The sequence below is a fragment of the Dipodomys spectabilis genome, unplaced genomic scaffold, assembly GCF_019054845.1.
Source record: "Dipodomys spectabilis isolate Male_0828 unplaced genomic scaffold, ASM1905484v1 ptg000173l, whole genome shotgun sequence".
Taxonomy (NCBI): Eukaryota; Metazoa; Chordata; class Mammalia; order Rodentia; family Heteromyidae; genus Dipodomys; species Dipodomys spectabilis.
In genome coordinates, this window is record NW_024870850.1 from 9,642,978 (window position 1) to 9,670,622 (window position 27,645).

At 41.6% G+C, this 27,645-nt stretch overlaps 1 protein-coding gene across 1 annotated transcript; it reads left to right on the forward strand.

The window, feature by feature from the left end:
* LOC122119626 (vomeronasal type-2 receptor 116-like) lies at nt 1-27,644 on the forward strand. The gene is made up of 10 exons (XM_042693631.1): nt 1-204; nt 844-1,152; nt 1,501-1,621; nt 14,005-14,075; nt 14,214-14,380; nt 19,633-19,921; nt 20,304-21,113; nt 23,325-23,552; nt 24,545-24,668; nt 26,725-27,644. The coding sequence occupies exons 1-10, from the start codon at nt 1-3 to the stop codon at nt 27,642-27,644; spliced, it is 3,243 nt and encodes a 1,080-aa protein (XP_042549565.1).
* The last annotated feature ends 1 nt before the right edge of the window (nt 27,645 follows it).

Genomic DNA, 27,645 nt, shown 5'->3' on the forward strand with positions numbered 1-27,645 from the left:
ATGACCCTGGAGTTTGAGATCTATATTTCACATTATGTAGAAACTGATGTGTTAGAGAATCCATTGACCTTGCTGTTTGGGAAAAATAAAAACAGCCCTAATTGCACCTTCAGGAGAGACAGCAAAGTTTTAGCAGTACTCACAGGAACTTCAAGCACATCTGTCCCAATCTTGACACTTCAGGACCTCTGCAAGCTTCCACAGGTGAGTATGGAAGGGGAGGGCAGATGTGAAGCTAAGTCCACCTTGAACCTGTCCTCAATAGTTTGAAGAAGTGGAGAAAAAAGGTGGTATTATAAGCCTCACATACTGAATGGCCTCAAAGGAAAAAAATCCCCACATTGGGTATGGCATCCACATTATCTTTGTTGGAAGAGATCAAGGGAGAGTTTATAAGAGAGCAAAGAATGAGCCCAGGCTCTGATTCTGATTCATATAATTTTACCAAAATCTTGGAGCATGAGAGATCATATTACAAGTGGGATAAGCAAGCCAAGCACTGGTGGCTCATGCCTGTAATCCTAGCTACTCAGGAGGCTGAGATCTGAGGATCGCGGTTCAAAGCCAGCCAGGGCAGGAAAGACTGTGAGACTCCTATCTCAAAGAAACCACTAGAAAACTGGACATGGTGCTGTAGCTCAAGTGGTAGAGCGCTTCCCTTGAGCTTAAGAGCTGAGGGACAGTGCCCAGGCCCAGAGTTCAAGCCCCACAACTAACCAAAAATAAGTGGGATAAGCAAACCTTCACTCCCACCACTGCAAGCGGTTGTTGGCTGCTCATCAGGACTGTGACCCTGACAATGACCATCCTCTTCCTGCTGTTGTGATTATTTTCCCCCTTTAGTTACCCTATGGATCTTTTGATCCTCTCCTGAGTGACCATGGACAGTTCGGTGCTGTCAATCAGATAGCTGCCAAGTACTCAGCTCTAGCCCTGGTCATAGTCTCCTTGATGCTTCAATTTGGCTGGACCTGGGTGGGACTGCTCATAATCAACGACAACTATGGTGTGTGGTTCCTCTCAGAATTGAGAGAGGAGATGGACAAGAATGGAGTCTGTCTTGCCTTTGAGAATATGATCCTGACAAACAGCCCATCAGATTTATCAACTGATCAACCAAGATACCGCCAGATCATGGAATCCTCAACCAATGTGATAATCATTTACGGAGAAACTGAATTGCTACTAAGCTCTATTCTTAAATTGGGGATTTTTTAATTACAGAGAAAGTCTGGGTCATGAGCCCACCCTATGATGACATTGACCCTTAGCAAAAGATACTTCCTGCTAGACTCCTTCCACACACCTCTCATCTTCTCTCACCACCATACAGACATTTCTGGGTTCACCAATTTTGTCCCAAGAGATAACTATTCCAAGGACTCATGAGATATTTCACTTCCTAGGTTATGGATTTGGGCTGTTCATTGCATACTGATTAAGTCTGATTATAGAAAATTGGGGCAGTCTTCATCCAATGCCACTGTGGCTTGGTTGCAGGGACACACTTTTGATATGGTCGTGTCACAAGAAAGTTACAATATCTACACCACCATGTATGCTGTGGCCCACGCCCTCCACGAGGTGCTTCTTCATCACAGGGAAGAGCCACCAGCACAAAGTGAGCAACCAAGGGCATTTCTGTCCTCACAAGTAATGACTTTTATTTTAGGTGATATATTCCAGGCACAGTGACTTTCTAGAATCTTTCATAGCAGATGGAATTAGGTAGTCTGCCGCCTTTAGGGAAAATACAAGATACACTTACCACGTCATGCTCTCCATGACGTGACTTGAAGAACACAGCATCTGTGGTCAGGAATTGCTCTGACTCCTGTCCTCATGCTCACTTTGTATGATATAAGCTCTCAACTTTTCAATAGTACAAATCCAAAATATCACTCTGGAGTAAGATGGCTGAGGAGATGCTGGAGGCTAAAGAAGGTCTTTCATAGAAAGCAGTTTTAGTGTTCCAGTGAACAGTCCTAGGCTAGAGAATCATACCAAAAGTGCCATCACATTACAGAGAGTTTGGTCAGAGAGGAAAAATCCAGGCAGCCTGGTCAAGAAGACAGATCTGAGCACTTGACTGTAGCCACAGCGGGGGTGGCAGTGGCGATGACGGCGGCAGTTACCACTGCCACCATATCAACAGAGACGATCCAGGACAAAGGCGCCAGACACAGTGTGTGAACAGCTTCTATTCACCAGCAGCAAGCACTGACAAGGAGCAGAAATGTTCATCATGCTATTTGCAGACCAGGGACAGCCCAGGAACGGAGTCTGGCATGAGTAGAAGCAAGATAACCTCAATCCTTCTCATGGAGCAGCAGTGGGAAGTTAGGCCCTCCCCCACCACTGGAGAATATCTGCATCTTTTTTAATGACAACTGCCCTGCCAGAGCAGCTAGCTCCAACTCAGGCCTTAAAAGAAAACCATAGGAGCCATTCAACAGGTCACAAGAACCTGACCTGACTTGCCAGGTTCAGCTCCACTCAGAGAGAGGAAGCTACACTTCGGGAAGAGTGACTTTCTTCACTGGGTAAACAGAGGCAGAGGCCGCCCCTCAAACTGCAGCCTAGACAGCAGAAGGTGTAAAACACAAAGAATTGAAACTCAGTAAACATAAACCTTGAGAATGGCTCCAGGCTGGGCTCTATGTGTGTCTTAGGAGCTAGCCCCTCAGAGAAAAGCTACTGATTGCTGATAGGCCTCAATCCTACCCAGAACCTAGCCTCAGCACAGCAACTCCAAGTTAGAGGAAACAGACATCTCCAGCTTTTCTGATACTCAAAGCAGAACTCCCTCCCACTCAACTAGAATGAGAGGAGAATCACAAAGTCCTGGGGCAGGCACACCTTCTTTCTGCTTGCTCTAACAAACTTAAGAAATCAATCAAGCCATAGGAAAACAAAGCACCACAAGCAGACCAGAGACTCCACCAAGAGACTGGTTACAGACAGCGGGGAAATAAAAGATCTCCCTCCACCAAAAAAAAATTAAAGAACTCTGTTTTCTACTTAATTTATAAATTTTTGAAAAAAATGTTTTTTATCATTTTTTTCTTTCATAATTTTTATTTCAGGTGTGTGTATGTGAAATCTCTTTTAGCCATTTAGTCCTTTATTCTTTCTTTTTTTGAGTGTTTAATTGCTATTCTGCTGATCCCCAAATATATACCCGTCATTGGTTCTTACACCGTTTCCCTCATTGTGTACATATTTAATCCAGGAATTTATTACTTAATTCACAACATCATAGGCTTAACTTCTTTAATACTAGTATTATTTCTTTATGACAATATAATTTTTAGGTATTCCATTTTTAAAATTTTTTATTTTTTCATTTTTCCTTCTTATCTCTCTCCTTCTCTCATCCTATCCCTTTCTTCACCATTATCATTTCTTTATTCTTCTATAATTTTAAGTATTTAAATTTTTAAATTTAAATGTTTGTTTTTCTTATTTCTTGTTTTTTTTTTTTATCTCTTTCATTTCATTAAGTCTTATCCATTCCCTCTCTGAGATTAGGATTTGGTTAAATTCACTCTTTCCTTTTACCTCACCACATTCCTCTAATCCTATTTTTCCTCACAATTCTCCCTAAACCTATTAAGTTCTGGTCATCTGAATCCTTCTTTGATATCCTTAGCCCATTAATCCATTGTTGTTTGATGATGAATAGATTGTATCTGTTGAACTAGATTTTATCTGCAGCCATTTTAATGTGAAACTACAGGACTCTGGTTGATGCTTGCCTTAAAATAGTGTTGTAGCACAAAATTGGTGTTACTTTCCTACCAAATGGACAGAACAAGCCGGAGAAAGACAAGAAAAATGGCAAGTCCGGGTATCTCAATTCCCACTCATGATAATGAGGTGACAGTACATTTAATGAAAAATCCAGAAGAGAGTTCCCAAAAAGCTCTACAAACACTACTGGTAAACATGGTGAATGAAAGGTATGAAATGTGTAGAGGATTCAGTGTGACCATGATAGGAAGCAAGATGAGGGCAACCAAAGATTAATATGGGAACTTCACGAGCATGATCAGGTTAACCAAAATTTCATACAGGAATTTCATGAGCATGAGGAAGCTAATCAAAGATTACTACAGGAATTGCATGGCAGGTTGAGAACAACCAAAGAGAAAGACAGGAATTGCATGAGCAGGCTGAGAACAAAGAAAAATACACGAATTGTATGAGCATGAGGAAGCTAATCAAAGAGTAAGACAGGAATTGTGTGAGCAGGATAAGAATGGATAAAGATCAATAGAGGTATATTGGAATCCATAAACAGACAGCTGAAGGAATCCAGACAGACCACAAAGGGAACGCTCAATGGGAGCTGGACAGAAGGAATGGGAGTCCAAGGAAACTGTAACCAATCAACTAAGTGATTTGAGAATAAACACTGAACACCAAATTAAGGAAGTAAAGAAGTTCATACAATATCTAAAACAAAGCTCCAACAAGGAATTTGAAGCCATCAAAGCCAAACCATTAGAAGGAATGAAATAAATAAAAAGTAGAAAGTCTTGACAGTAGGTTAGACCATACAGAAGATGGAATCTCAGAGATTGGAGACAGCCAAGATATTATAGAGAGAGAGCATACAATTATCCAAGACAAATCCACGAAATGTGATACATCGATTCAGTATTTGGTAGACACCATCGGAAGTCTTAATCTGAGAATAATAGATGTAGAGGAGCAACTAGAGACAGAAGTTAATGGTCTAGGAAATTTATTTAACAGTATCCCATCAGGGAACTTCACAAATACACAAAAAGGTAGGCCTGTTCAGATACAAGAAGCTTTTAGATCCCCAAATACACGAGACTTGAACAGGACATCCCACCATCACATTATAATCTGCACAGGATCAATTCAGCTCAAGGAAAGGATTCTTAAAGCTGTCAAGGTGAATAGATCAATCACAAACAAAGGGAAACCAATTTGAATCACCTCAGATTTCTCAGCAGAGACAATTAAAGCAAGAAGAGGCTAGAATGATGTATACCACAACCTAGAGACAAACAACTATCAACCAAGAATACTGTACCCAGCTAAACTCTCCTTCATAATGAAGGTCAAATGAAAACCTTCCATAGCAAAGAAAAACTCAAACAACAGATCCCCACCAAACCAGCCCTACAAAAGATACTTAAAGATGTCCTACATATAGAAAACCAACAAGACCACAATAAAGGCCAAGAAACTTCACCCAAACTGAGAATCCAAGAACCATGTGAAGAACCAAGTTGTCACAGCACCTAAGAAGGTGGATAACATGGCAGGAACTACCAAACAGTTCTCAGTCCTAACTCTCACCATTAACAGACTTACCTCTACAATTAAGCAACATAGACTGCCGAGTTGGATTAAAAAGCAAGATCCTTCTCTATACTGCTTTCAGATGTCACACCTTCCCAATTAAAACAAACATATTATGAAAGTGAAAGGCTGGAATAAAATCTACCAAGAAAAGGATTCCATACACATGCGGGAGTTGCAATCCTAATATCACATAAAATAGACTTCAAATTAAATTAGTGAGAAGAGAAAAAGTAGATCACTACATACTAATTAAGGGATCTCTCCTTCAGGAAGATATCACAATTCTAAATATCTATTCACCAAACAATAGAGCACCCTAATTTATCCAAGAAACACTTCCTTCCCTCAAATCTCACATAGATCCAAAGGCATTAAGTGTTGAAGTCTTTAACACACCACTATCCTCACTAGTTAGATCAACTCAGCAAAAACTCAAAAATGAAACCGCAAATCTAAACAGCTGCATAGATCAACTAGATTTAACATATATCTACGAATATTTCACCCTGCAGCATCAGATTAAACGTTCTTCTCAGCAACACACAGAACATTTTTCAAAATACACTACATTTTAGGTCAAAAAGCAAACTGATCCAAATTCAGAAACATTGAAGTTATGGCCTGCATGCTCTCAGACAAGGGAATTAAAATTACAAGTCAACACCAAAAGCCACCAAAGAAGGTCCTATAACACATCGAGGCTGAACAACACACTGTTGAATCACCATTGGATCATGGAATAGATTAGAAAGGAAATTCAAATGTTCATGATATTCAACAAAAATGAACCCACAAATTACCAACTCCTCTGGACACAGCAGCACTCATAGGCAAGTTTATAGCTCTGAGTTCCTACATCAACAAATTGGAGACATCTGAAACCAACAATTTAATGAGACATCTTAACTTCCTTGAAAAAGAGCAGCAAGATAAACCCCAATCCAGTAGACAGGAAGAAATAATTAAAATTAAATCAAATTAAACTAATTAGAATCCAAAAAAAAACATAGAAAAAATCAACAAAACAATGAGTTGGTTCCTCAAAAAAGTTAAAAAATTGACAGACCCTGAGAAATCTTATCAGAAAAAGAACACACCCACATAAACAAACTCAGAGATGAGAATGAAAGCATCACCACAGAAACCACCAAGATTCAGAACATTGTAATGGAATATTTCTCAAACCTTTATGATAATAAGTTTGAGAATCTGGAAGAAATGGACAATTTCCTAGCAAAAAACGATATGCCCAAAACCAAACCAGCATGAGTTAAACCAACTAAAAAGACACAAATCAAGCCTTGAAATAGAAAGAGCAACAATAGACCTCCCATCAAAGAAAAACCCAGGACTGGAAAATTTACAGCAGAATTATACAAGGATTTCAAAGCAGAACTCACACCAATACTCCTTCAACTGGTCAATTAAATTGAAAGAGAAATTTCACTACCGAACTCATTCTATGAAGCCATCATAACCCTCAAAACCAGGCAGGGACTCATCAAGAAAAGAGAATATAGAAGCGTTTCTTTGATGAACATCGATGCAAAACTTCTCCACAAAATCTTGGCCAAACGAAATTTTCTTAATAGAGACCCAGAAACACAACAAATCAAAGAAAGGTTGGATAAATGGGATTGCATGAAGTTGCACAGGTTCTGCATGGCAAAGGATATAGCTAACAAGATCAATAGAATGCCCATGGATTGGGAGAAGCTCTTCACTAGCCATACAACTGACAAGGGTCCCATATCTAAAATATACCTGGAACTCAAAAAACTAAATCCTCCAACAACAAATCCTCAAACAAACAACTGTCCAGTAAAAAAAGTGGGCTAAAGACTTAAAGAGAAACTTCTCTTAATAGAAAAGAAGAATGGCCAATAGACTCATGAAGAAATGCTCAACCTCATTAGCCATAAAAGAAATGCAAATCAAAACAACATTAAGATCCCACCTCACCCCAGTTAGAATGGCTACAATCAAGAACTCTAATGACAACAGATGCTGGAGGGCATGTGGACAGAAGGGAACCTTACTGCATTGTTGGTGGGAGTGTAAGCTTGTTCAACCACTTTGGAAAGCAGTATGGAGGTTCCTCAAAAGACTCCACATAGAGCTCCCCTATGACCCAGCAATCCCACTTTTAGGCATTTACCCAAATGTTCACAAACAAGACCACACTAAAGCAACCAGCACGACTCTGTTTATTGCAGCATTATTTATCATAGCTAAGATATGGAACCAACCCAGATGCCCTTCAGTAGATGAATGGATCAAGAAAATGTGGTATATATACACAATGGAATTCTATGCATCCACCAGAAAGAATGACATTGCCCATTTGTTAGGAAATGGAAAGGCTTGGAAAAAATTATATTAATTGAAGTAAGCCAGGTCCAAACAAACCTATGTCCCATGGTTTCCCTTATTTACAATAACTAGTATATGTCTGAGTCAAGCAGAAAAGGTCAGATAAGTTGATGTCGGGGAAATGAACCCTAAGATATGTATTCAAATGTTTTTTCTTTCATGAGATTGTTTCTAACACATTTATAAGATTATTTCTTTGTTGCTTTGTATGTCCCTCCCGCACAGTATAACCCCTGCTTTCACTGTATTTGATGTCCATATAATTTGTGGAGGGGAAGGGGGAAAAACAAACTGTTTAACTAGGGATACAGGTGGACCAATTGCAACAATTAGATGTAGAAGTCGTTATGTCAAAAACAAACTACAACTTTGGTGGGGAGAGGTCAGGGGGTGATAAGAATTGTACTCATTATCTTGCCCATGTAATTGTAACCTCTCTGAACAGTATTTTCACAATAAAAAAAAGACCGGACAGCCCTGGGTGAGCCCTAAGATATTCCCAGGTTGTATGTGGTAGAGGTGGGCTCATGGGCCAAGATTGCCCCAACCATATGCAATTAGTGATAGCTAGAGTAGAACTCCGATTCTCTGGTGGTAGATGACTTTCCCAGGTTCTGAGATGATTACAGAGCTCTCCCAGAGGCTGTCCTTGCTATGAGGTCATGGCACAAGTCTGGTCCTATCTCCTGGGGCACACTAAACTGTGGGACAATATCACCATCTTGCTTCCCTGTCCTACCCATGACAAGTGGGATGGAGAACATGGATGTGTTACAACAGCATGGAAAGTTTTGTCAGGTAAGTCACAATCTTTGCACCGGTGGCAGACACCTGTAATCCTAGCTACTTAGAAGGCAGAGATTGGAGGATTAGGGTTGAAAGCCAGTCCAGACAGAAAAGGCTGAGAGACTTTTATCTCCACTAAAACATAAGAAAACTGGTGGTGGAACTGTGGCTCAAGTGTAAAAGAGCTAGCCTTGACCTGAAGGATTCAGGGTCAGATCCCAGGCCTAGAGTTCAAGCCCCACAACCAACAGCAAAAAAGCCACAGGACCACTTTAGTGAATACTGCCATGCACTCAGGCTTAATATCCCATCCAGAAAGCCCAAACAGTCATGTGGATACACTGAGGCCTCACTCTAGCTTGTGCTGTTGTAGACCAATGCACACTGGATTCCTAGAGCAACCTAAGTTTCATCCTGATTCCATCTTGAGCAGTCCTTCTAGGGCAATGGTGCCTGAGATGATTCACTGCCCAACAAGACTGGAACTGAGCCAGGTGTTAACAGAGTCACACAGAAATAGTGGTTTTACAAGGCTAAGCATGAAGGCAGGTGTCAGCCTACTCCACCCATGGTGGAAACTGATGCAGATGGCATTTGGTTCTGCCTCAGGGACCTTCCAACACCTCCTGAAAGATTCCAATGGAAGCTGGGGTGCCATGACCAAACAATGCCTCTAGTTTATTCTGGATTATTCGGTCCAAACATGACATGCCTGACACAGGGTTCTAAGAAAAACCCTGACCCACTCTTATGCCCTCTTCACTAGGAGGTTGTATCCCATACCTGCTGTTGTTCACAAGATTGGAGGAGGGAAGTTGTGGCAGTGTCTTCCTTCTCTGTCCTAAACCAGTTCCAGAGGCACAATCTAAAGGTCTGGACACAAGAGTAGAGACTACAACCACTTCCCCAGCACTAGTCCCAGGATACAGGGATGGTGCTGAGATTGAACTTTAATTCTCTCCCTCCCTACAATGTTGGAGGGTTTCTGTCCATAATGAGCTACTAATGCTGTTGATGGGGAGGACATGGTGATAACTTCTTCCACCTTTTCTCATACATCCTTTCCTGTTGTTTTGTTCTACTAGAGAAGTACTCTCTGGTCCACACCACTTGACTCTCATATGTTCTTTGTTTTGTGGTGCAATCTTTATATTCTCTCGTTGTCAGCTGCCATCTTGCTCTGCTTCTGGGGAATCCTCTTGAATGATGACATTCTCTGAGTCAGCTTAGTGTGCCTCTACTACATGACATGAATTGTATTTCTTTGTTTTCCTTATTTGCCAGTTGTGGGGCCTGAACTCTGGGCCTGGTTGCTGTCCCTCAGCTCTTCAGCTCAAGGATAGCACTCTACCACTTGAGCCACAGCACCAATTCCATCTTTTTCTGCTTATGTGTGCTGAAGAGTTGAGCCCAGGACCACATACAAGGCAAGCACTCTACCAGTGAGCCACCTTCCCAGCTCTTCTTTGTTTTCTTTACTTTCCTCAAAAGGGAAGATTTACTTCTTTGCAGATGCGTACCTCATTGGCAAAAGTGTGGCAATTGAACACAGACACAAGGCAGCCTGCTTTCCTATTTACTACTAACACAGCAGGCCCTGCATCTCTGCTGATATTGGTTGAACTCAGGTGGACAATCTGCTCTCAAACTGAATTGTATTTCTTGAGAGTTTCTTCATATGCAAATCTAATTCTTTCCATGCTCCTCTCATCTTCTTTCACCATCCTAGAAACTCCTCTGGGTTCACCAATTTTATTCTGACAGAGACCTTGTGCAAGAACTCAGGAGATAATTTCCCTTCCTCGTCATGGATTCAGTCTGTTTATAGCCTACTGATTAAGTCTGACTGCAGAGACTTGGGGCCCTGTTCATACAATGCCACATTTCATTTATTTCTGAGGCATATTTTTGACATAACCATGTCAGATGAGAGTTACCACATCTATAATGCTATGTATGCCATGGCCCATGCCCTCCACCACATATTTCTTCATCACATGGAAGAGCCATGAGTGGACAATGCACAAACAAGGGCATTTCTCTCTTCACAGGTAATGGCATTGCTTTTGGGTGATCTGCTCTAGGCATGTAGACTTTCTATTGAAGTTTCATCGCAGATAGCACTAGGTCATCTGGCTCCATTTTGGAAAATACCAGAGACACTGGGCCTATAGTGCTGACCATGAAATGACTGTAGAACTATGAAGACAATGGTTTGAAGATCGCTGCATCCGTGACAAGGAAATGCTGTGCCTTCTGTCTCAATCCTCATTCTGTGGGGAATAACTATCCCCTTTCAATAGCATATATCCAAATACTCCTTGTACCTTTTTAAAATAACTGATCAAGGGAGACTGGTTCTTGAAAAGCTAAGATTGTCTGGACACAAGTTGCTCACACCTGTGGTTTACTCCTGACTACAATTAAAAACCAAATAGAAAGAGGTGGAATTGTGGCTCAATGGATAGAATGCTTATTTTGAAAGAAAAAGAAAAACACCTTAAATTGAGTGCCTTGGCCCTGTGGTTGAGGCACAAGGTAGGCACACACACACACACACACACACACACACAATGAACTAAGTCTTCTTTAATCTTTCAGTTGTCATAAATATTTTATAATTTACTTAGTTTATTGTTTATCTATTTTTCAGACTGACTCTCTGATCACAATCATAAAATAAGTGATAAGAATCCATTATAAAGAGGTGATAGAAGTCTGTCATATTAGAAATGAATTCTAATATAAATTCTAACCAAATAATGATATTTGGTTGGATGTGGCTGGTGTTTCAGTCCCTTGAAATTGAGTATCTCCATTCCATTTTGGATAACCAGGTTTTAGAAACTTCTTAACAAGTTATTCCACCGTATACCTGCATTTGTTAGAGTTGATTGGATTCCTGTGGTGTGTGTGAATCATGTGGTGGGAATGAAGGATAATCTCTGTGTATCCATTGTTCTGGGATTCTGTGATAACTCTGGGAAGCACTTCACCATACTGTAATGTGTCCCTTTTAGCTGCATCCCTTTTTGAAGAAGATCCAATTTACCAATCCTGTTGGACACCAAGTGGTTTTGAATGAAGAAAGGAAATTGGAGGCAGAGTATGACATTATGAGCTTTTAGAATTTTCCAGAAAGTCTGGGACAAAGGGTGAAAGTTCACCAGTTTTCTCCAACTAGGCCACATGGCCAACAACTGATTTTGTTTGAAAATCTGATAGAGTGACCCATGGGAATTACCAAGGTGGGTCATTTATACATCTTCATTCTCTCCTTTTTTTAATGTACTGTTCGGGATAGAGAAATGGAATCACTTATAAGAAGAGAAAAAGATCCCGAAAGAGAGGACAAAAACATTTGATACGCCAGACTCCATGTCTTGCAGTGTTCTTTACAATTCTATGAGAACAAGAATGATTCAGAAGAGTCCCTTAAGACATCAAAAGTGTTGAGGAGCTTGAAGTGGGAGTATTGTCAGGCCACCACTGTGTTATACAGTCAGGAGTCTAACGGACAAGCAGGCCCATATCTCTGAGTGCAGAGATCTTGACATCATTCAATGCTGTAGCTGTGGCTCAGTGGAGTGATGTCACCCACACATGCATGACAGAAACACACACATTGTTGTCTCTAATTCTGCTGGGCCATTCCTGAAAAACAGAAAAGTATCTGCACAAAGATAGAAATGTCTGGAAGCCCAACAGATTATTCCATTTACAATGACTCAAAGAAGAGAGTGCTCACTGTTCTGTAGGTACTTATGTAATGGCTGCTATTGTTGGACAACTATGTATTCAACACAGGGATGTTAATGAATTTTACTACAATAAAGCTTCATGGAGAACCAAAACAGCCTAACTAAATAAAGTGAATGAGTGTTAGACTGACATATCAAATGTCTACATCAAACTGTATGAAGTCTCTGATCAGTTACCCACTAGAGAAAAGGAAACTTCAAATCCAATAACTTTTTGCCCTTTATTGAGTATAAACTTACAATTTGGGGCTAATAATGAATAGGTAGTTGCCCTTATACATTCATCATACTCCAATAGTAAAGGAAGTTAGTATAAAGTAATTTCTAAGGAAAAAGTCTAAGGTATAAGGCACCTGTTCCTGGATTCTCAGCAAAATAAAATGAATGTTTACTTTGTCAAAGAGAACAACGTACCAGAATGATTCTGATCTCATGTCTTTTGCCCTGAGCAGCGAGCCCAATGCAAACACAGTTGTAACAGTTTGTGTTTAAACAGTCACAAGTTACATTAAAATTGCTCACACTTAGCTGAGTACCAGTGCCTTAGGCCTGTAAGCTTAGCTCCTCAGAGAGCTGATATGTGAGGATGATGGTTCCAAGCCATCCTGGGAAGGAAAGTTCATGAGTCTTTTATCTCCAGTAAACCAACAAAAGTCAGAATGTATAGGTGGTTCAAGTGGCAGAGCACTCACTTTACACAAAAACAATACTCAGAAACAACACCCAGACCCTGGCTTCAATTATCAGAACCAGCACCAAATAAACAAAACCCATAAGAACATCAGCTCATTTTCATTTCTTTAGGTGGCCAAGCTGGAAATTCACTGTGAAGTACAGAAAGATGAAGGATATGAAATAGAAATAACAACACAGAAGACAGAGATCATAGCTTGACAAAAATAGGAAGTTCTGAATAATATCATTGATGCTGTTATTTTTTTGTCAGTCTCGGGTCTTAAACTCTGGGCCTGGGTGCTGGCACCACACAGCTGTCCAAGTGGGAACAAGAATTCCCGGAGCACTCAGGACATGATGTGGACACAGCAGAGCAAGACCCATCCATACACCCACAGCTACCAGGATCCTCAGTATGCAGGCCTGCTACATTCCCAGAAAGTCATAGATCATAGAACATCTCTCTCTAACAATGGACTGCCAATATATTGATAGGTACAGAATGATGGTCAACAACATGCAAGCACTGAAGAAGTTCAAGGTTCACAGCACAAATTTCTTATTGGATATGTGCATTGACCTTGAAGTACTGGTCTGTAATGGTAGAATTCCAGGACACTGTAGGTAACACCAGCAGCAGTAAATAAATACATTAAGCTCCTCTGGATTCTTGTGCATGTGCAGTTGGTATAAAAACCTAATGGGTCATTTCACCAAACTTCTGTGTCTCCCTTTTCCCTAGGTTTTGAGCCTCCCAATTATCATCTTTGACAGTGCTCCAATAACTCTGACTGGACCTTTGCTGGCCATGGCGCTCTATGATCATTTGATCTTCACAAGGCATCCACTGCTGTCATCAATTCCCATCATCCCTAGTGACCCTTGATTGGTTGTGCTTTTTTTTCTTTTCAACGTTTTGCTTTCACACAAGTGTGTGAACAACTCAACAAGAGAGGAATCCATCCCTGGAGTTTCATTATCTACAGTCTTGGATGAAATCATGGTCTTGACGATGTGGAGAGGAAGATTGTTCACATGTTTTCTAACTTCTGTTTTGACCTTGAAGCTGGGCCCCAGATGCAGAGCCATAGGGCAGAACGGGCTCTGTATTCCTCTAGGACAGTGGTGGCCTTCCAGGTAACAAGAAGCCACAAAAACTGAAGATCCATTTAGACACCACCCTGACGATGCAGGCACAGTCTGCATCCAGAATCACAGCTCCATGTCAAAGCAGCAGCAATGTTCCCTGTGGCTCTGACACTGCTTCTCCTCCAGCATCGTCTCCTGATCACTTTCTCTGAAGATGGCAGACGCATTTGCACAGAGAAATCTGTGGCATGCAGCAGGGGAGATGTGGTCATTGCTGGATTTTACTCCCTCTATTCTTGGGAATTGGTCGTTCAAGGCTTGGATGACCCTACCCTGCAGCAACAGAATATTCAGTAAGTGATTTCTTGGATTTACTTAAATTTTGAATTTTCTCTTTGTGTTACAGTCAGAGGTGGGGAAAGTTTGGACACAATCCCTGATGTGCTCTGCATCTTCTACACTGCCCTCACTACAACAGCTCTACTTCATTTCAGGTGTTTCCGATGAATATTTTTCTTTCTTCCAAGGGTACAGAGTTTTCTGTCTGTCTTCCATTCCACTCCCCTTCCAGAGATGTCCGACCACCCCACCATCACTGTGACTCCTCCACTCATCACTGTTACTCAGGGTCACTGGGGTGACCAAGAGTGCATACAAAGACACTAAAGTGCAATGTCCCCATCCATAGGGCAAAGACCAGGGAATCTTCAATCCATTCTGTTCTTTATACTTTTCAAAACAGGACCAATGTTTGGACCGCCTTCAGGGCAATGTTTCTTAGGATAGACATGCACTTTCTGCTTCTGGGGTTATTTCATGTCAGCAAAGCTGTGGGAATGGGGAGCTGCTGGACAGATCAGTAATAAGAGATGCATGACAGATTTGATTTTTTCCCCTTAACTAATGTAAGTAAGCTTCTGTCCTGCTATCCATGTCTTGGCCTGTCTCCTATGTCATTCCCAGAAACTCTGTTTCCATTCCTTGTTCTCTAACATGTTTCTAGACTTATTTATTTTTCCCTGCTCATTACTTCCTAAACTAGATTTGAATGTTTTTTTTCCTATATAGTGTCAGTAATGGGTCTTGAACTCTAGGGTTGGATGCTGTCCCTGTGGTATTCAGCTTAAGACAAGTGCACAATTGCTGGTGCCACAGTGTCATTTCCAATTTTCTAGTGGTTTATTGCAGATAAGAGTCTCATGGACTCTTCTGCCCTCGTTGGCTTTGAACCCTGATCCTCAGATCTCAGCCTCCTGAGTAGATAGGATGACAGGCATGAGCAAAGGTACCTGGCTTTTTCATATGTTTTATACACACTTTCATTCATGCATTTGACCCAGGTGAGCTCACTACTGTCAGATCTATAGAATTCTCTGTAAACTAGGGAAGTCATGGATGAATCTTCTCAAACAAGTTGTGTGGAAACAACCTGTATGGGGTTTGTTCAGGAGAGGAATACTTTATTCCATGAGAGATTTATGAGAGATATTGAATCCAAATTAATGTGGTGAGGAGGTGAGTGAGAAAGATGGGGCTCATGTGTAAACCCAGCATTAGAAAGGTAACCCATGTGAGGAGGGAGATGTCACAGCTATCCTCTTCTCTGTCTATTCTCTAATTGAGCTGTGTGTGTGTGTGTGTGTGTGTGTGTGTGTGTGTGTGTGTGTGTGTGTCTGTGTGTCTGTGTGTCTGTGTGTCTGTGTGTGTGTCTGTGTGTGCAAGTTCACATACACTCTGGTACTCATGCATCATCTCAAGTCCTGATGGCTGTCCCTTAGCATTTTTTCTGCTATGACTGGCACTCTACCACTTGACCTACAGCTCTGCACCAGTTTCCATGGAGTTGCTTGCACATAAAATTTGTCACAGACATTACTGCCCAAAGTGACTACAAAACATAATTCTCCTATATCATCCTCCTTAGTAGTTATAATTGCAGGCCTGAGCCACCAGTTCCCAATTCATGTTTAGTATTACTGACATTCTAAATGTCAAGCCTCAGTTACATTGTACACAATGACATCAGCAAACATCCATGAGAGTTGAGATTCTCTCTATGAGAATTTCCCTAAAATGATTATATTGAATGCTAGGAGAACTCATTGTTCTGGAACATTCTTGATTCATATTGGCATGTGATACCATCTGGCCTTTGAAATGTCTCCAAATTATAACAGTCTGACTGGTCTGGCTTTGTGCCTGTCTTTCCAGAAATTCCAGGCTGGCGTCAGTGTTCCTGAGTCTGTAGTGACTTCCACAATGTCAACACTAGTGGGAGCCAAGGACCTGTGAGAAGTCAGCTGTGAGGCAATAAACCACTTCAGTACCAGAGAAAACCAAAGGCAATTTTAGTGACAAATACTCTGTGGTTCTAACAACCTCACGAGAACCCCAATGAGTCATGGGTCCAAATATGCCTTCTTCTGGGTGCACAGGGGGCCCATATGCCTCATCCACAGGGAATGGCCTTGTGCATGGATTCTGCCTTACAATAGCAAGATCTGTGTGCTGGAACAGGCATTAGACACATCTGTGGCCACCAGAACTCTACTACACCTGGAATACCAAACAGCAGGATCACCAAAACAGATGACAATTAATGGTTAATGAAGTTTCCCTCTAAAAGTAGGCACTTGGGATCCTGGACTTTGATTGCAGTAGAAGAAATTCTAGACAAGTCACAACAGTAAGAAAATGTGGCAGAGCTTTCTTGAGTAAGGCAGCAAACAAACAAGTAGGTAGACAAACAGGAAACAGAAAGGCAAAGACACACTCTGAGGAGAGACACACAGCTCTTGGGCTGCCATAGGTATTCAGATGGTAAATGCACGACGTCTGACTTCAAAGATACACAAACATAGGTTTGTCATCTTTGCTCTAATCACACCTAGTGTTTCACTTTCTGAGTTTCTGTATGTTTTGGCCATTCTTTAGAGATAATTATCCTTGAGGGAAGGAAGGTGTGCTGTTGTCTATATTTGGGGTAGGATGTTGCTTAAGTTTTGGGGAAGCATCTTGGGGGGAAGGCATTTGCCCTACAAGACAACTGCTAATTCATATGATGAGAAATGCATTTTTCAGGAAGCAATGCAAACTGTTGCCTCTCTTTAAAGTAAAGATGGTGGCCCTGTTTCTAAATCACATGTTTTGAGTTGCCTTCTCTAGGACTCATTTTTTTCCTTAATTTATCCAGCTTCTTTTTGTGCTCAATGACTTTGGTCCCTTAATCTTAAGTTATGTAGATGGATGAATAGCTCTGTTTGCTGTGAGTTTCCCATACCTCATTTTTTACTAATCTATTCTTCTCTATTTTCCCCTAAATGACTTCATTCCCTTAATATTAAGGGAAGTAGATGGACAAGCTTTGAGCTTGCATTAACCAGGCCTCATTTTCCTTAGTCTATCCTGCCTGAGTACAGCATCCTCAGTCCACTGCAATCAAGAGCAATACAGTGCTGGGTGAGAACTAAGATTGACTCAGGTTGAATGTGGTAGAGGTGTACTCATGAGCCAAGATGCCCACAACCATACACAATTAGTGATAGCTAATATAGAATTCAGATTGTCTGGTGGTAGATGACTCTCTCAGGTTTTGAGTGATTACAGAGTCTGCCAGAGGCTGTCCTCGCTATAAGGTCATGGCACAGTTCTAATGCTATTACCTAGCCCACACTAAGCTGTAGGACAATATCACCATCTTACTTCCCTGTCTTACCTATTATAATTGGGATGGAAAACCATGCAATGCTACAGCAGCATGGTAAGTTTTGTAAAGGAAGCCACAGCTGGGCATGGGTGGCTGATGCCTAGAATTCTAGCTACTTAGGAGGCTGAGAACTGAGGACAGGGGTTCAATGCCAGCCCAGGCAGAAAAGTCTGTGAGACTTTTATCTCCAGTAAAACAAAAGAAAGCCACTTGAGGCGCTGTGCCTCAAGTGCTAGAGAGCTAGTCTTAAGCTGAAGTCAGACACCAGGCCGAGAGTTCAAACCCCACAACCAACAAAAAAAAAAAAAAAGCAAGCCACAGGACCATCTTGGTGAACAGCACCATCTACACAGGCTATCTAGCATCCCCAAAGCCCAAACTGTCATGTGGCTACCCTTCAGCTACACTCTAGCTTATGCGGCTATAGACAAATGCACACTGGATTCCTAGAGCGACTTCAGTTTCTGCCTGGTGCCATCTTGAGCACTGTCCTTCTAGGTCAGTGTTCCCTGAAATTATTCACTGTGCAACGAGACTGGACTGAGCCAGATGACAAAAGAGTCACATAGCCACAGTGCCTTCACCAGGTTAAGTAGGAAGACAGATGTCAGCCTACTCCACCCATGGTGGAAACTGATGCAGAAGGCATTTGGTTCTGCCTCAGCGACCTTCCAAAACCTCCTGAAAGATTCTAATGGAAGCTGTGGTGCTAGCACCAAAGAGTGCCTCCAGTTTATTCTGGATTATTGGTCATTCATGACAGGCCTGACAAAGAGTTCTAAGAAAAACTCTGACCCAATCTTCTGCCCTGATCACTAGGAGGTTGTATCCCATACCTGTTGTCGTTCACAAGATTGGAGGAGGGAGGTTGTGGCAGTGTCTTCCTTCTCTGTCCTAAACTAGTTCCAGAGGCACAATTTAAGGTCTGTACCCAAAAGTAGAGACTATAAGCACTTGCCCAGCACTGGTCTGAGTGTATGGGAATGGTGCTGAGATTTAACTTTAATTCTCTCCCTCCCTGCAATGTCAGAGGGTTTCTACAAATAATGAGCAACTAAGGCTGGTAATGGGGAGGAACAGGGAGATGGCGTCTTCCCCCTTTTCTCACACATCCTTTGCTGTTGTTTGTTTGACTAGAGAAGTATCCTCCAGTCCACACTCCCTGACTCTCATCTGTTCTTTGTAGAGTGAGGCAATCTTTACGTTCTAGCTTTCTAGGCTGCCATCCTGCTCTGCTTCTGGGGAATACCCTTGAATGATGATATTCTCTGAGTCAGCTTAATGTGCCTCTATCACATGCCATTAATTGTACTTCTGTGATTTCTTTACTTTCCTCACAAGGTAAATTCACTTCGTTGCAGAAGGATGCACCATTGGCAAATATGTGGCAAGCGAGCACAGAAACAAAGCAGCCTGCTTTCCTATTTACTCCTACCACAGCAGGCTCTGCCTCTCTGCTCATACTGCTTGAACTCAGGTGGACAATCTACTCCCAATTGGAATTGTATTTCTTAAGAGTTTTTCCATATGCACAGCTAATTTAAGGTACTAAATGATTTGGCATGTGATCTGGGCCTGCTCCTATGTCACAGCAGACAGCAGTGTTTTTCACATATCCATACAGGGCAGAGAGGAAAAGCCAGCTTGCTCCTTCCCCCCTCGCTCTCTCTTCTACAATCTCAAAAGAATAGTCATCTCATGTATGCTGATCAAGACCTGTTCAGGAACTCTCCGAATTCTAAGAACTTTTCTTAGACTCCAAATTAGAATGCCATCCCGTTGGATCTATACATATTACTGTGTGTAGAAATCAACATTTGATTCAACAAAGTCATGAGATTTGCAGTTAATCATTTGTAATACTTGTATACCTACCCAAATTTTGTGATTTCTGTGCAGGATCAACTTAAAGAAATACCAACTGCTTCTCACCCTGCTGCTGGCTGTGGAAGAGATCAACAAGAATCCCCATCTGCTACCCAACATGACTCTGGGGTTTGAGATCTATACTGTACATTACTCAGGTACTGATCTGTTAGAGGATCCACTCACCTGGCTGTCTGGGAGGAATAAAAACATCCCTAATTACACCTGCAGAAGAGACAGCAAAGCTATAGCGGCACTCACAGGAACCTCAAGCACATTTGTCCCAATAGGGACACTGCTGGACCTCTACAAACTTCCACAGGTGAGGCTGGGAGGGGTGGGCAGATGTGAAGCCATATCCACAGTGAGTCTGTCCTCAACAGGCTGAAGAGGAGGTGGTATCACAAACCCTTCCAAATGCATAATCTCACAGGGAGAAGCCTCCAAAAGTGGGTGGGACATACACGTTTTCATTGCTGCAAATAAAAGGAGGGTTGTTAAGAGAGGAAAAGATGACCCAAAGTTCTGAGCCTTATCTGTACATGTCTACAAAGACTTCAGAACATGGGAGATGACTTTGCAAATGGGATAAGCAAACTTTTCTTCCCACCACTGTACTACCAGTTGTTATGTCGTTCACATCAGGACTGAGATTTGCCTATGACCATCCTCTTCCTGATGCTGTTTCCTTTTTTTCCCTGTAGTTCACCTTTGGGGCTTTTGATCCTCTCCTGAGTGACCATGGAAAGTTTGGGACTGTCTATCAGATGGCTTCCAAGGACTCAGGTCTAGCCCTGGCCATGGTCTCCTTGATGCTTCATTTCAGCTGGAACTGGGTGGGACTATTCATCACTGAAGAAAACTATAATGTGTGGTTCCTCTCAGAATTGAGAGAAGAGATGGGCAAGAGTAGAGTCTGCTTTGCCTTTGAGAACATGATCACTTACAGTGTCCTTTCAGATTACTCAAATGATCTATCGATGCAGCGCCAGCTAATGGACTTATCAACCAATGTGATTATCATTTATGCGGACAGTAAATTTCTACTGGGCTTCATTCTTAAATTTAGGCACTTTGTATTTACAGGCAAAGTCTGGGTCATGAACTCAACCTATGATGATGTGACTATTGCTAAAAGGCATTTTCTGATTGACTCTTTCCATGCACCTCTTATCTTCTCTCACCATCATAGAAACACTGCTGAGTTCACCAATTTTATTCTGACAGAGGCCTTCTCCAAGAACTCAGCAAATAACTCCATTCCCAGGTCATGGATTCAGTCTGTTTATAGCCTACTGATTAAGTCTGACTGCAGAGACTTGGGGCACTGTTCATACAATGCCACACTGCATTGGTTGCTGAGGCACATTTTTGACATGACCATGTCAGATGAGAGTTACAATATCTACAATGCTGTGTATGCTGTGGCTCATGCCCTCCACCAGATGTTTCTTCATTTCATGGAAGAGCCAAGAGTGCACAATGGGCAACTCACAGCATTTCTCTCTTCACAGGTAATGGCTTTGCTTTTGGGTGACCTACTCTAGGCATGCAGAACTTCTATATAAGCTTTCATAGCAGATGCTACTAGGTTGTCTGGCACAATTTTGGCAAATACAAGAAAGTCTGTTGTGCTCTCCATGAAGTGACAGTAGAGCTGTGAAGACAATATTCTTGAAGAACACTGCATCCATGACAAGGAAGTGCTGTGTCTTCTGTCCCCATCCTCACTATGTGTGGAAATAGCCATCCCCTTTTCAATAGGATATATTCAAATTCTCCTTTCACCTTTTTATAATAACCGATGAAGGGTGACTAGTTTTTTTTATTGTGAAAATACTGTACAGAGGGGTTACAATAACATGGGCAAGATAATGAGTACATTTATTACCAATCATTGTAGCCTCCTCCTTTGTTTCCCCTTCCCATCCCTTCCCATCGACCACCCCCCTGTCTTCCCTATCCTATCCTTCCCGCCCCCAAACCAAAGCTGTGAAGTTCGTTTTCGACATAACGACTTGTACATCTCATTGTTGCAATGGGTCCACCTGTATCCCTATTTAAATGATTGTTTTTCCCCTTCCTCTCCAAAAAATATACTAACATCAAATACAGTGAAAGCAGGGGTTATACTGTGGGGGAGGGACATACAAAGCAACAAAGAAATAATCTTATAAATGTGATAGAAACAATCACATGAAAGAAAAAAACGTTTGAATTCATATCTTAGTGTTCATTTCCCTAACATCACCTTATCTGACCTTTTCTGCTTGACTCATACATATACTAGGTATTGCTAATTAGGGAAACCATGGAACCCATGTATCTTTGGGCCTGGCTTATTTCACTTAATATAATTTTTTCCAAGCCTTTCCATTTCCTAACAAATTGGGCAATGTCATTCTTTCTGATGGAGGTATAGAGTTCCGTTTTGTATATATAACACATTTTCTTGATCCATTCATCTACTGAGGGGCATCTGGGTTGGTTCCACATCTTAGCTATAGTAAATAATGCTGCAATAAACATAGTCATGCTAGTAGCTTTAGAGTGATCTTGTTTGTAAACATTTGGGTTAATGCCCAAAAGTGGGATTGCTGGGTCATAGGGGAGCTCTATGTGGAGTCTTTTGAGGAACCTCCATTCTACTTTCCAAAGTGGTTAAACATGTTTGCACTCCCACCAACAATACAGTAAGGTTCCCTACTGTCCACATCGCCTCCAGCATCTGTTGTTATTAGAGTTCTTTATTTTAGCCATTTTAACTGGAGTGAAGTGGTATCTCAACGTTGTTTTGATTTACATTCATTTTAGTGATAGGGAGGTTGAGCATTTCTTCATGTGTCTATTGGCCATCCTTCTTTCCTCTTCAGAGAAGCTTCTCTTTAAATCTTTAGCCCACTTATTTATTGGGCAGTTGTTTCTTTGAGGATTTGTTGTTGAGGTATTTAATTTTTGAGTTCCAAGTATATTTTAGATATACTTGTCCATTGTATGGCTAGTGAAGATCTTCTCTAACGGTGACTGGTTCTTGGAAACCTAATATTGCCTAGACACAAGTGGCTCACACCTGTGGCTCACTCATGACTAAAATTAACTACCAAAAAGACAGAGGGGGAGCTGTGGCTCAATGGACAGAATGATTACTTTGAAAAGAACAGAAAAAAAAAAGAGTTGAGTGCCTAAGCTGTGAGGTCCCACCACAGGGAAGGCATACACACATAGACACAGACACAGACACAGACACACACACACACACACACACACACACACACACACACACACACACACACACACATACACGCACATGCAGTGAACTAAGTCTTGATTAAGGTAATCTTTCATAGTTGTCACAAATATTCTATGATACTACTTAGTTTATTATTTACCCATATTTCAGACTGATTCTCTTATCAGAATCACAAAATAAGTGATTGGAATGCAATTTAGAGAGTCCGTTGAGGTCTATCATATGATAATTCATTATTTGGTTGGTTATGGCTGCAGTTTCATTCCCTTGAAATTGAGTTTCTGCATCCCATCCTGGATACTCAGGTTTTAGAACTTGGTAACACTTTAGTCTGCTGTGGGCCTGCATTTGATACAGTTGGTTGGATTCCTGTGGTGTGTGAATAAGGGGAAGGGAATGAAGAGTAATCCATTGTTCTGGGGTTCTGTGATAACACTGGGAAGCACTTCACCATACTGTAATGTGTCCCTTTTAGCTGCATCCCTTTTTGAAGAAGATCCAATTTACCAATCCTGTTGGAGATCAAGTGGTTTTGAATGAGGAAAGGAAATTGGAGGCAGAGTATGACATTAAGAGCTTTTGGACTTTTCCAGAAGGTCTGGGACAAAAGGTGAAAGTTGGCAAGTTTTCTCCCTCTAGGCCACATGGTCAACAACTGATTTTATTTGAAAATCTGATAGAGTGGCCCATAGGAATTACCAAGGTGGGTCATTTCTACTTTTGGTACTCTCTCCTTTAAAAAAAATGTATTGTTATTAGGAAGTAGTTGTAGGAAGAGCTTACAATTCCCTAAGTCAGGTTATGATCACAATGCTTGTAGGCAATGTCACCACATCCTTATTTCTCCCCCAGGGTCAGTCTTTTCTAACCATAATGGCATGATCTATATATAAATGAGCAATAAGCTTATCCTGTTTTAAAGTTTCTTCAATGAAACTATGGCTCAGTGGTGTACATTTCAAAACTTTCTGTTTCTGGAAGTTTCTTACTAACAGATTCATGGAGGGAACAGGGGAACATATCATGACCAATATGTTGTTCTATGTTTGCATAGTGAATATCATAAAAGTGAAATGACCCCTGTGAATCATCATTCCAGCACTGTGACAAAATATCTGAGGGAATCAAATGAGAAGGCAGAAGGGCTTGCTTTGCTTCTGCCTGGAGATTTCAGACCATGGTTGGATAGATTGTTGCTTCTTAGTCTAGTGAGACAGGATGTAATGAAAGGAGCATCTGCCAGAAAAATTCACCCACTTCATGACAGTTAGGAAGCCAAGAGTGATGTCAATGGCCCTGGGTACAGCAGCACCTCCAAAGCAATTAGCCATGCTTTAGAGCGTGGGTTTGAAATTTCCCTGAGTGATTTTCTTCTCATGCTCTTATTCATCTGTAAACAGATCACCTGAATTCAAGAATAGGATGCAGGATTAACTTCCATTTCCTAATTTCCTAGAATTAACATCCAACACTTCAAGGCTCCATGACTTCCCGATAGTATGAGTGCTGGGTGTTCAGGCCCCACATGTTCTTCAGCTCATGTCAGATGAAACTGTAAGAAGATTCAGTAAATTCATTTTCTGTATGCATATAAATATTATGTGTTTTGATGATCATTTCCCCTAAATCACTGGAGTAGCTCAGATGTCAGGTAAAAGCATAAATGGTCACTAACTTTCATCTGAATATTCTCAGACTCCTCAGTCTGTGTGCAGTGAGAGCTGTGGTCCTGGATTCAGAAAGACCTCTCTGGAGGGAAATGCTACCTGTTGTTTTGATTGCACTCCTTGCCCAGAGAATGAGATTTCTAATGTGACAGGTGAGTCTGTTAGTTAGAGAAATTCCCCATCTCTCCTTCCTAACCTTCAGTCCATGCAAGCCAGTGGAGTGATCTACAGTAACATGGCAGGAACACACATGCACCCTCATGCAGAGTTCCAGGGCTACCGTTAACCATACTTCTCCTTAGAAGAAACACCCACTGCACCTCCATTATGTCTCTGATTGTATTTTCTAATCTATTACAGGCTTCATCTTAAGAATACACATGTTCCCCTCTCCTCAATCGCATTTTTTGTATTTAAAGAACCCATGGTTTCCATTATTTGTAATAACTACTATATGTCTAGGGGAAGCAGAAAAGGTTGAAAGCTATGTACTTATGACCATATAAGTTGATGTTAAGCGAAATGAACACCAAGATAGGAACACTAGTGGTTTTCCTTTCTTTTTTAATGTATTTATAATGACCATGTCCTTTTTTGTTTCTTTGGTATGTTCCACCCCCATGGTTAAACCCCTGTTTTCAATGTATTGGGTTCTGGTGCCCTGAATCTTGTATATATATTTTCCTAATTTGGGGAGGGCAAGGAAAAAACAAACTGCTTAAATAGGGATACAGCTTGACCCATTTTAACCAGTAGATGTACAAGACACTATATTGAAAAAGAACTTTACAACTTTGGCATTGTCGGGGGAGTTCTTGGGGAGGTGGACAAGGAGGGGATGGTAAGGGAAAAACAAAGGAGGAGGCAACAATGCTAGATAAGAAATGTACACTACCTTACTCATGTAACTGTAACTACACTGTACAGTATTTTTACAATAAAAAAGTAAAAAAACAAAAAAGGGAGAACAATGCTCGATAGGAAAAGTACTCATTACCTTAATCATATAACTGTAGCCACTTTGTACAGTATCTTTACAATAAAAACATATTTAATAAACAAGGGAGAAATGGAGAAAATAAGAGCTAAACACTGAAAAAAAGAAAATATCAAGGACCAGTTGTTGATCTATGAAATGATATGCAAATCATCATGGAATTGTGGATCTAACACAGCCTTTCATTTCTGAGTGCCTATTGCTGCTCATTTCTAATTAAATTTTATTTTCTATTTAGCATGCACTAATAATACAAGGGGCTTTGTTATGGTCACTCCATGTCTGACACTGGCACTAGGCTGACTAGCAATTCTTCAAATATAAAAGATTCAGAAGTACTTTATCATCTCCATTTCATTTCTCTTCTCCCTCCTCCAGCTGATCTTTCCCAGACCTTATCATATCAGTGGAGGAGCACTGTTCTTGACACAGAGCAAATGCTCCAGAAGTTTGTGTTTGGTGTAATGAGGAGATTGAGGTTTGGATTAGACCCTCTTGTACAAAGTGAAGTGGTTGGGCTGATTCTCTATTCTCCATTATGTCTTGAATGAGTAGCAGAGAGCCAGAGTGATATGACCTGTCAAGAATGCAGCACATAATGCTGGTAATTATATATTACACCTGTAATCCAAGCGATTCAGGCAGTTGAGATTTGAAGATGGAGCTTCAATGTAATGATGTACAGGAAACTCAGTAAGATTCTTTGTTACCAATAAGCACCATAAAAGCTGTAATTGGAGCTGTGGCTCAAGGGGTAGAGTGGTAGTTTTGAGCATGAATACTCTGGAAAACATCCCATGGCCAAAGTTCAAGCACTGGACGAAAGACAGACAGATGTAAGGAAGGAAGGAACTAGAGAAGGAAGAAGTGAAGAAGGGCGGGAGGGACGGAGGGAGAGAGGAAAGGAAGGAGGGAAGGAAGGAGGAAGGAAGGAGAGGAAGAAAGAGAGAAAGAAAGGAAGGAAGGAAGGAAAGAAAAGAAAAGAAAAAAGAAAAACATAAAAACGGAAAGAGAGGAGGGAAAGAAGAAGAAATGTGAGAAAGAGATTAGACGCTAAAGCATTTTGATATAGATAGTTACTCTATTGATATTGAACTCAATACAGGTCAACTGGTGAATCAGGGAAAATGAGCTAGCTACTTGAATGAAGGGGGTTGAGAAGAAAGACAAATACTGACCACAAACTAATAGTGATTCTCACACCTCACCAGACATGGAGCAGTGTGTCAGGTGTGCAGATCATCAGTTTGCCAACATCCAGAGAAATCACTGCCTGAGGAAAACTGAGGGCTTCCTGGCTTATGAAGACCCCTTGGGTATGGCTCTGGCTTGCACAGCTCTTTGCTGCTCTGCACTCACAGCAGCTGTTCTTGGGGTGTTTATCAAGCACCAAGACACCCCCATTGTCAAGGCCAATAACTGGGCCCTCAGCTACATCCTGCTCATCTCCCTCATCTGCTGCTTCCTCTGCTCCTTACTCTTCCTTGGCCGTCCCCACACAGCCTCCTGCATCCTGCAGCACACCATATTCGCAGTGGTCTTCACTGTGGCTGTCTCCACGGTCCTGGCCAAGACCATCACTGTAGTTCTGGCCTTCACACTCACTGCTCCAGGGAGAAGCACGCGACAGTGGCTGCTGTTCTGGCTTCCTAACCTCCTCATCCCCATCTGCACTCTCATCCAGGTGACCCTCTGTGGACTCTGGCTGCAAATCGCTCCTCCCTTTGTGGACAAAGATGCACAATCTGAACATGGGTACATCATCATCTTATGCAACATGGGCTCCCTCACTGCCTTCTACTGTGTCCTGGGATACCTTGGCTCTCTGGCCCTGGCCAGCTTCACCGTGGCTTTTCTGGCCAGAAACCTGCCTGACACCTTTAATGAGGCCAAGTTCCTGACCTTCAGCATGCTGGTGTTCTGCAGTGTGTGGCTCACCTTCCTGCCTGTCTACCACAGCACCAAGGGGAAGGCCATGGTGGCCATGGAGGTCTTCTCCATTTTGGCCTCCAGTGCAGGTCTCCTAGGTTGCATCTTTGCCCCCAAGTGCTACATCATCCTGATAAGACCTGAGAGAAATTCTTTCTCCAGGTTCAGGGAGAGATCAGGTTCTGGAAGAAACAAATTTTAAG

Coding starts and splice junctions, on each gene's coding strand:
- LOC122119626 (XM_042693631.1), top strand. CDS start 1: ATGACCCTGGAGTTTGAGATCTATATTTCACATTATGTAGAAACTGAT. Junction 1,622..14,004: donor GGAAGAGCCACCAGCACAAA/GTGAGCAACCAA, acceptor TTGACCTTGAAG/CTGGGCCCCAGATGCAGAGC. Junction 24,669..26,724: donor TGAGATTTCTAATGTGACAG/GTGAGTCTGTTA, acceptor ACACCTCACCAG/ACATGGAGCAGTGTGTCAGG.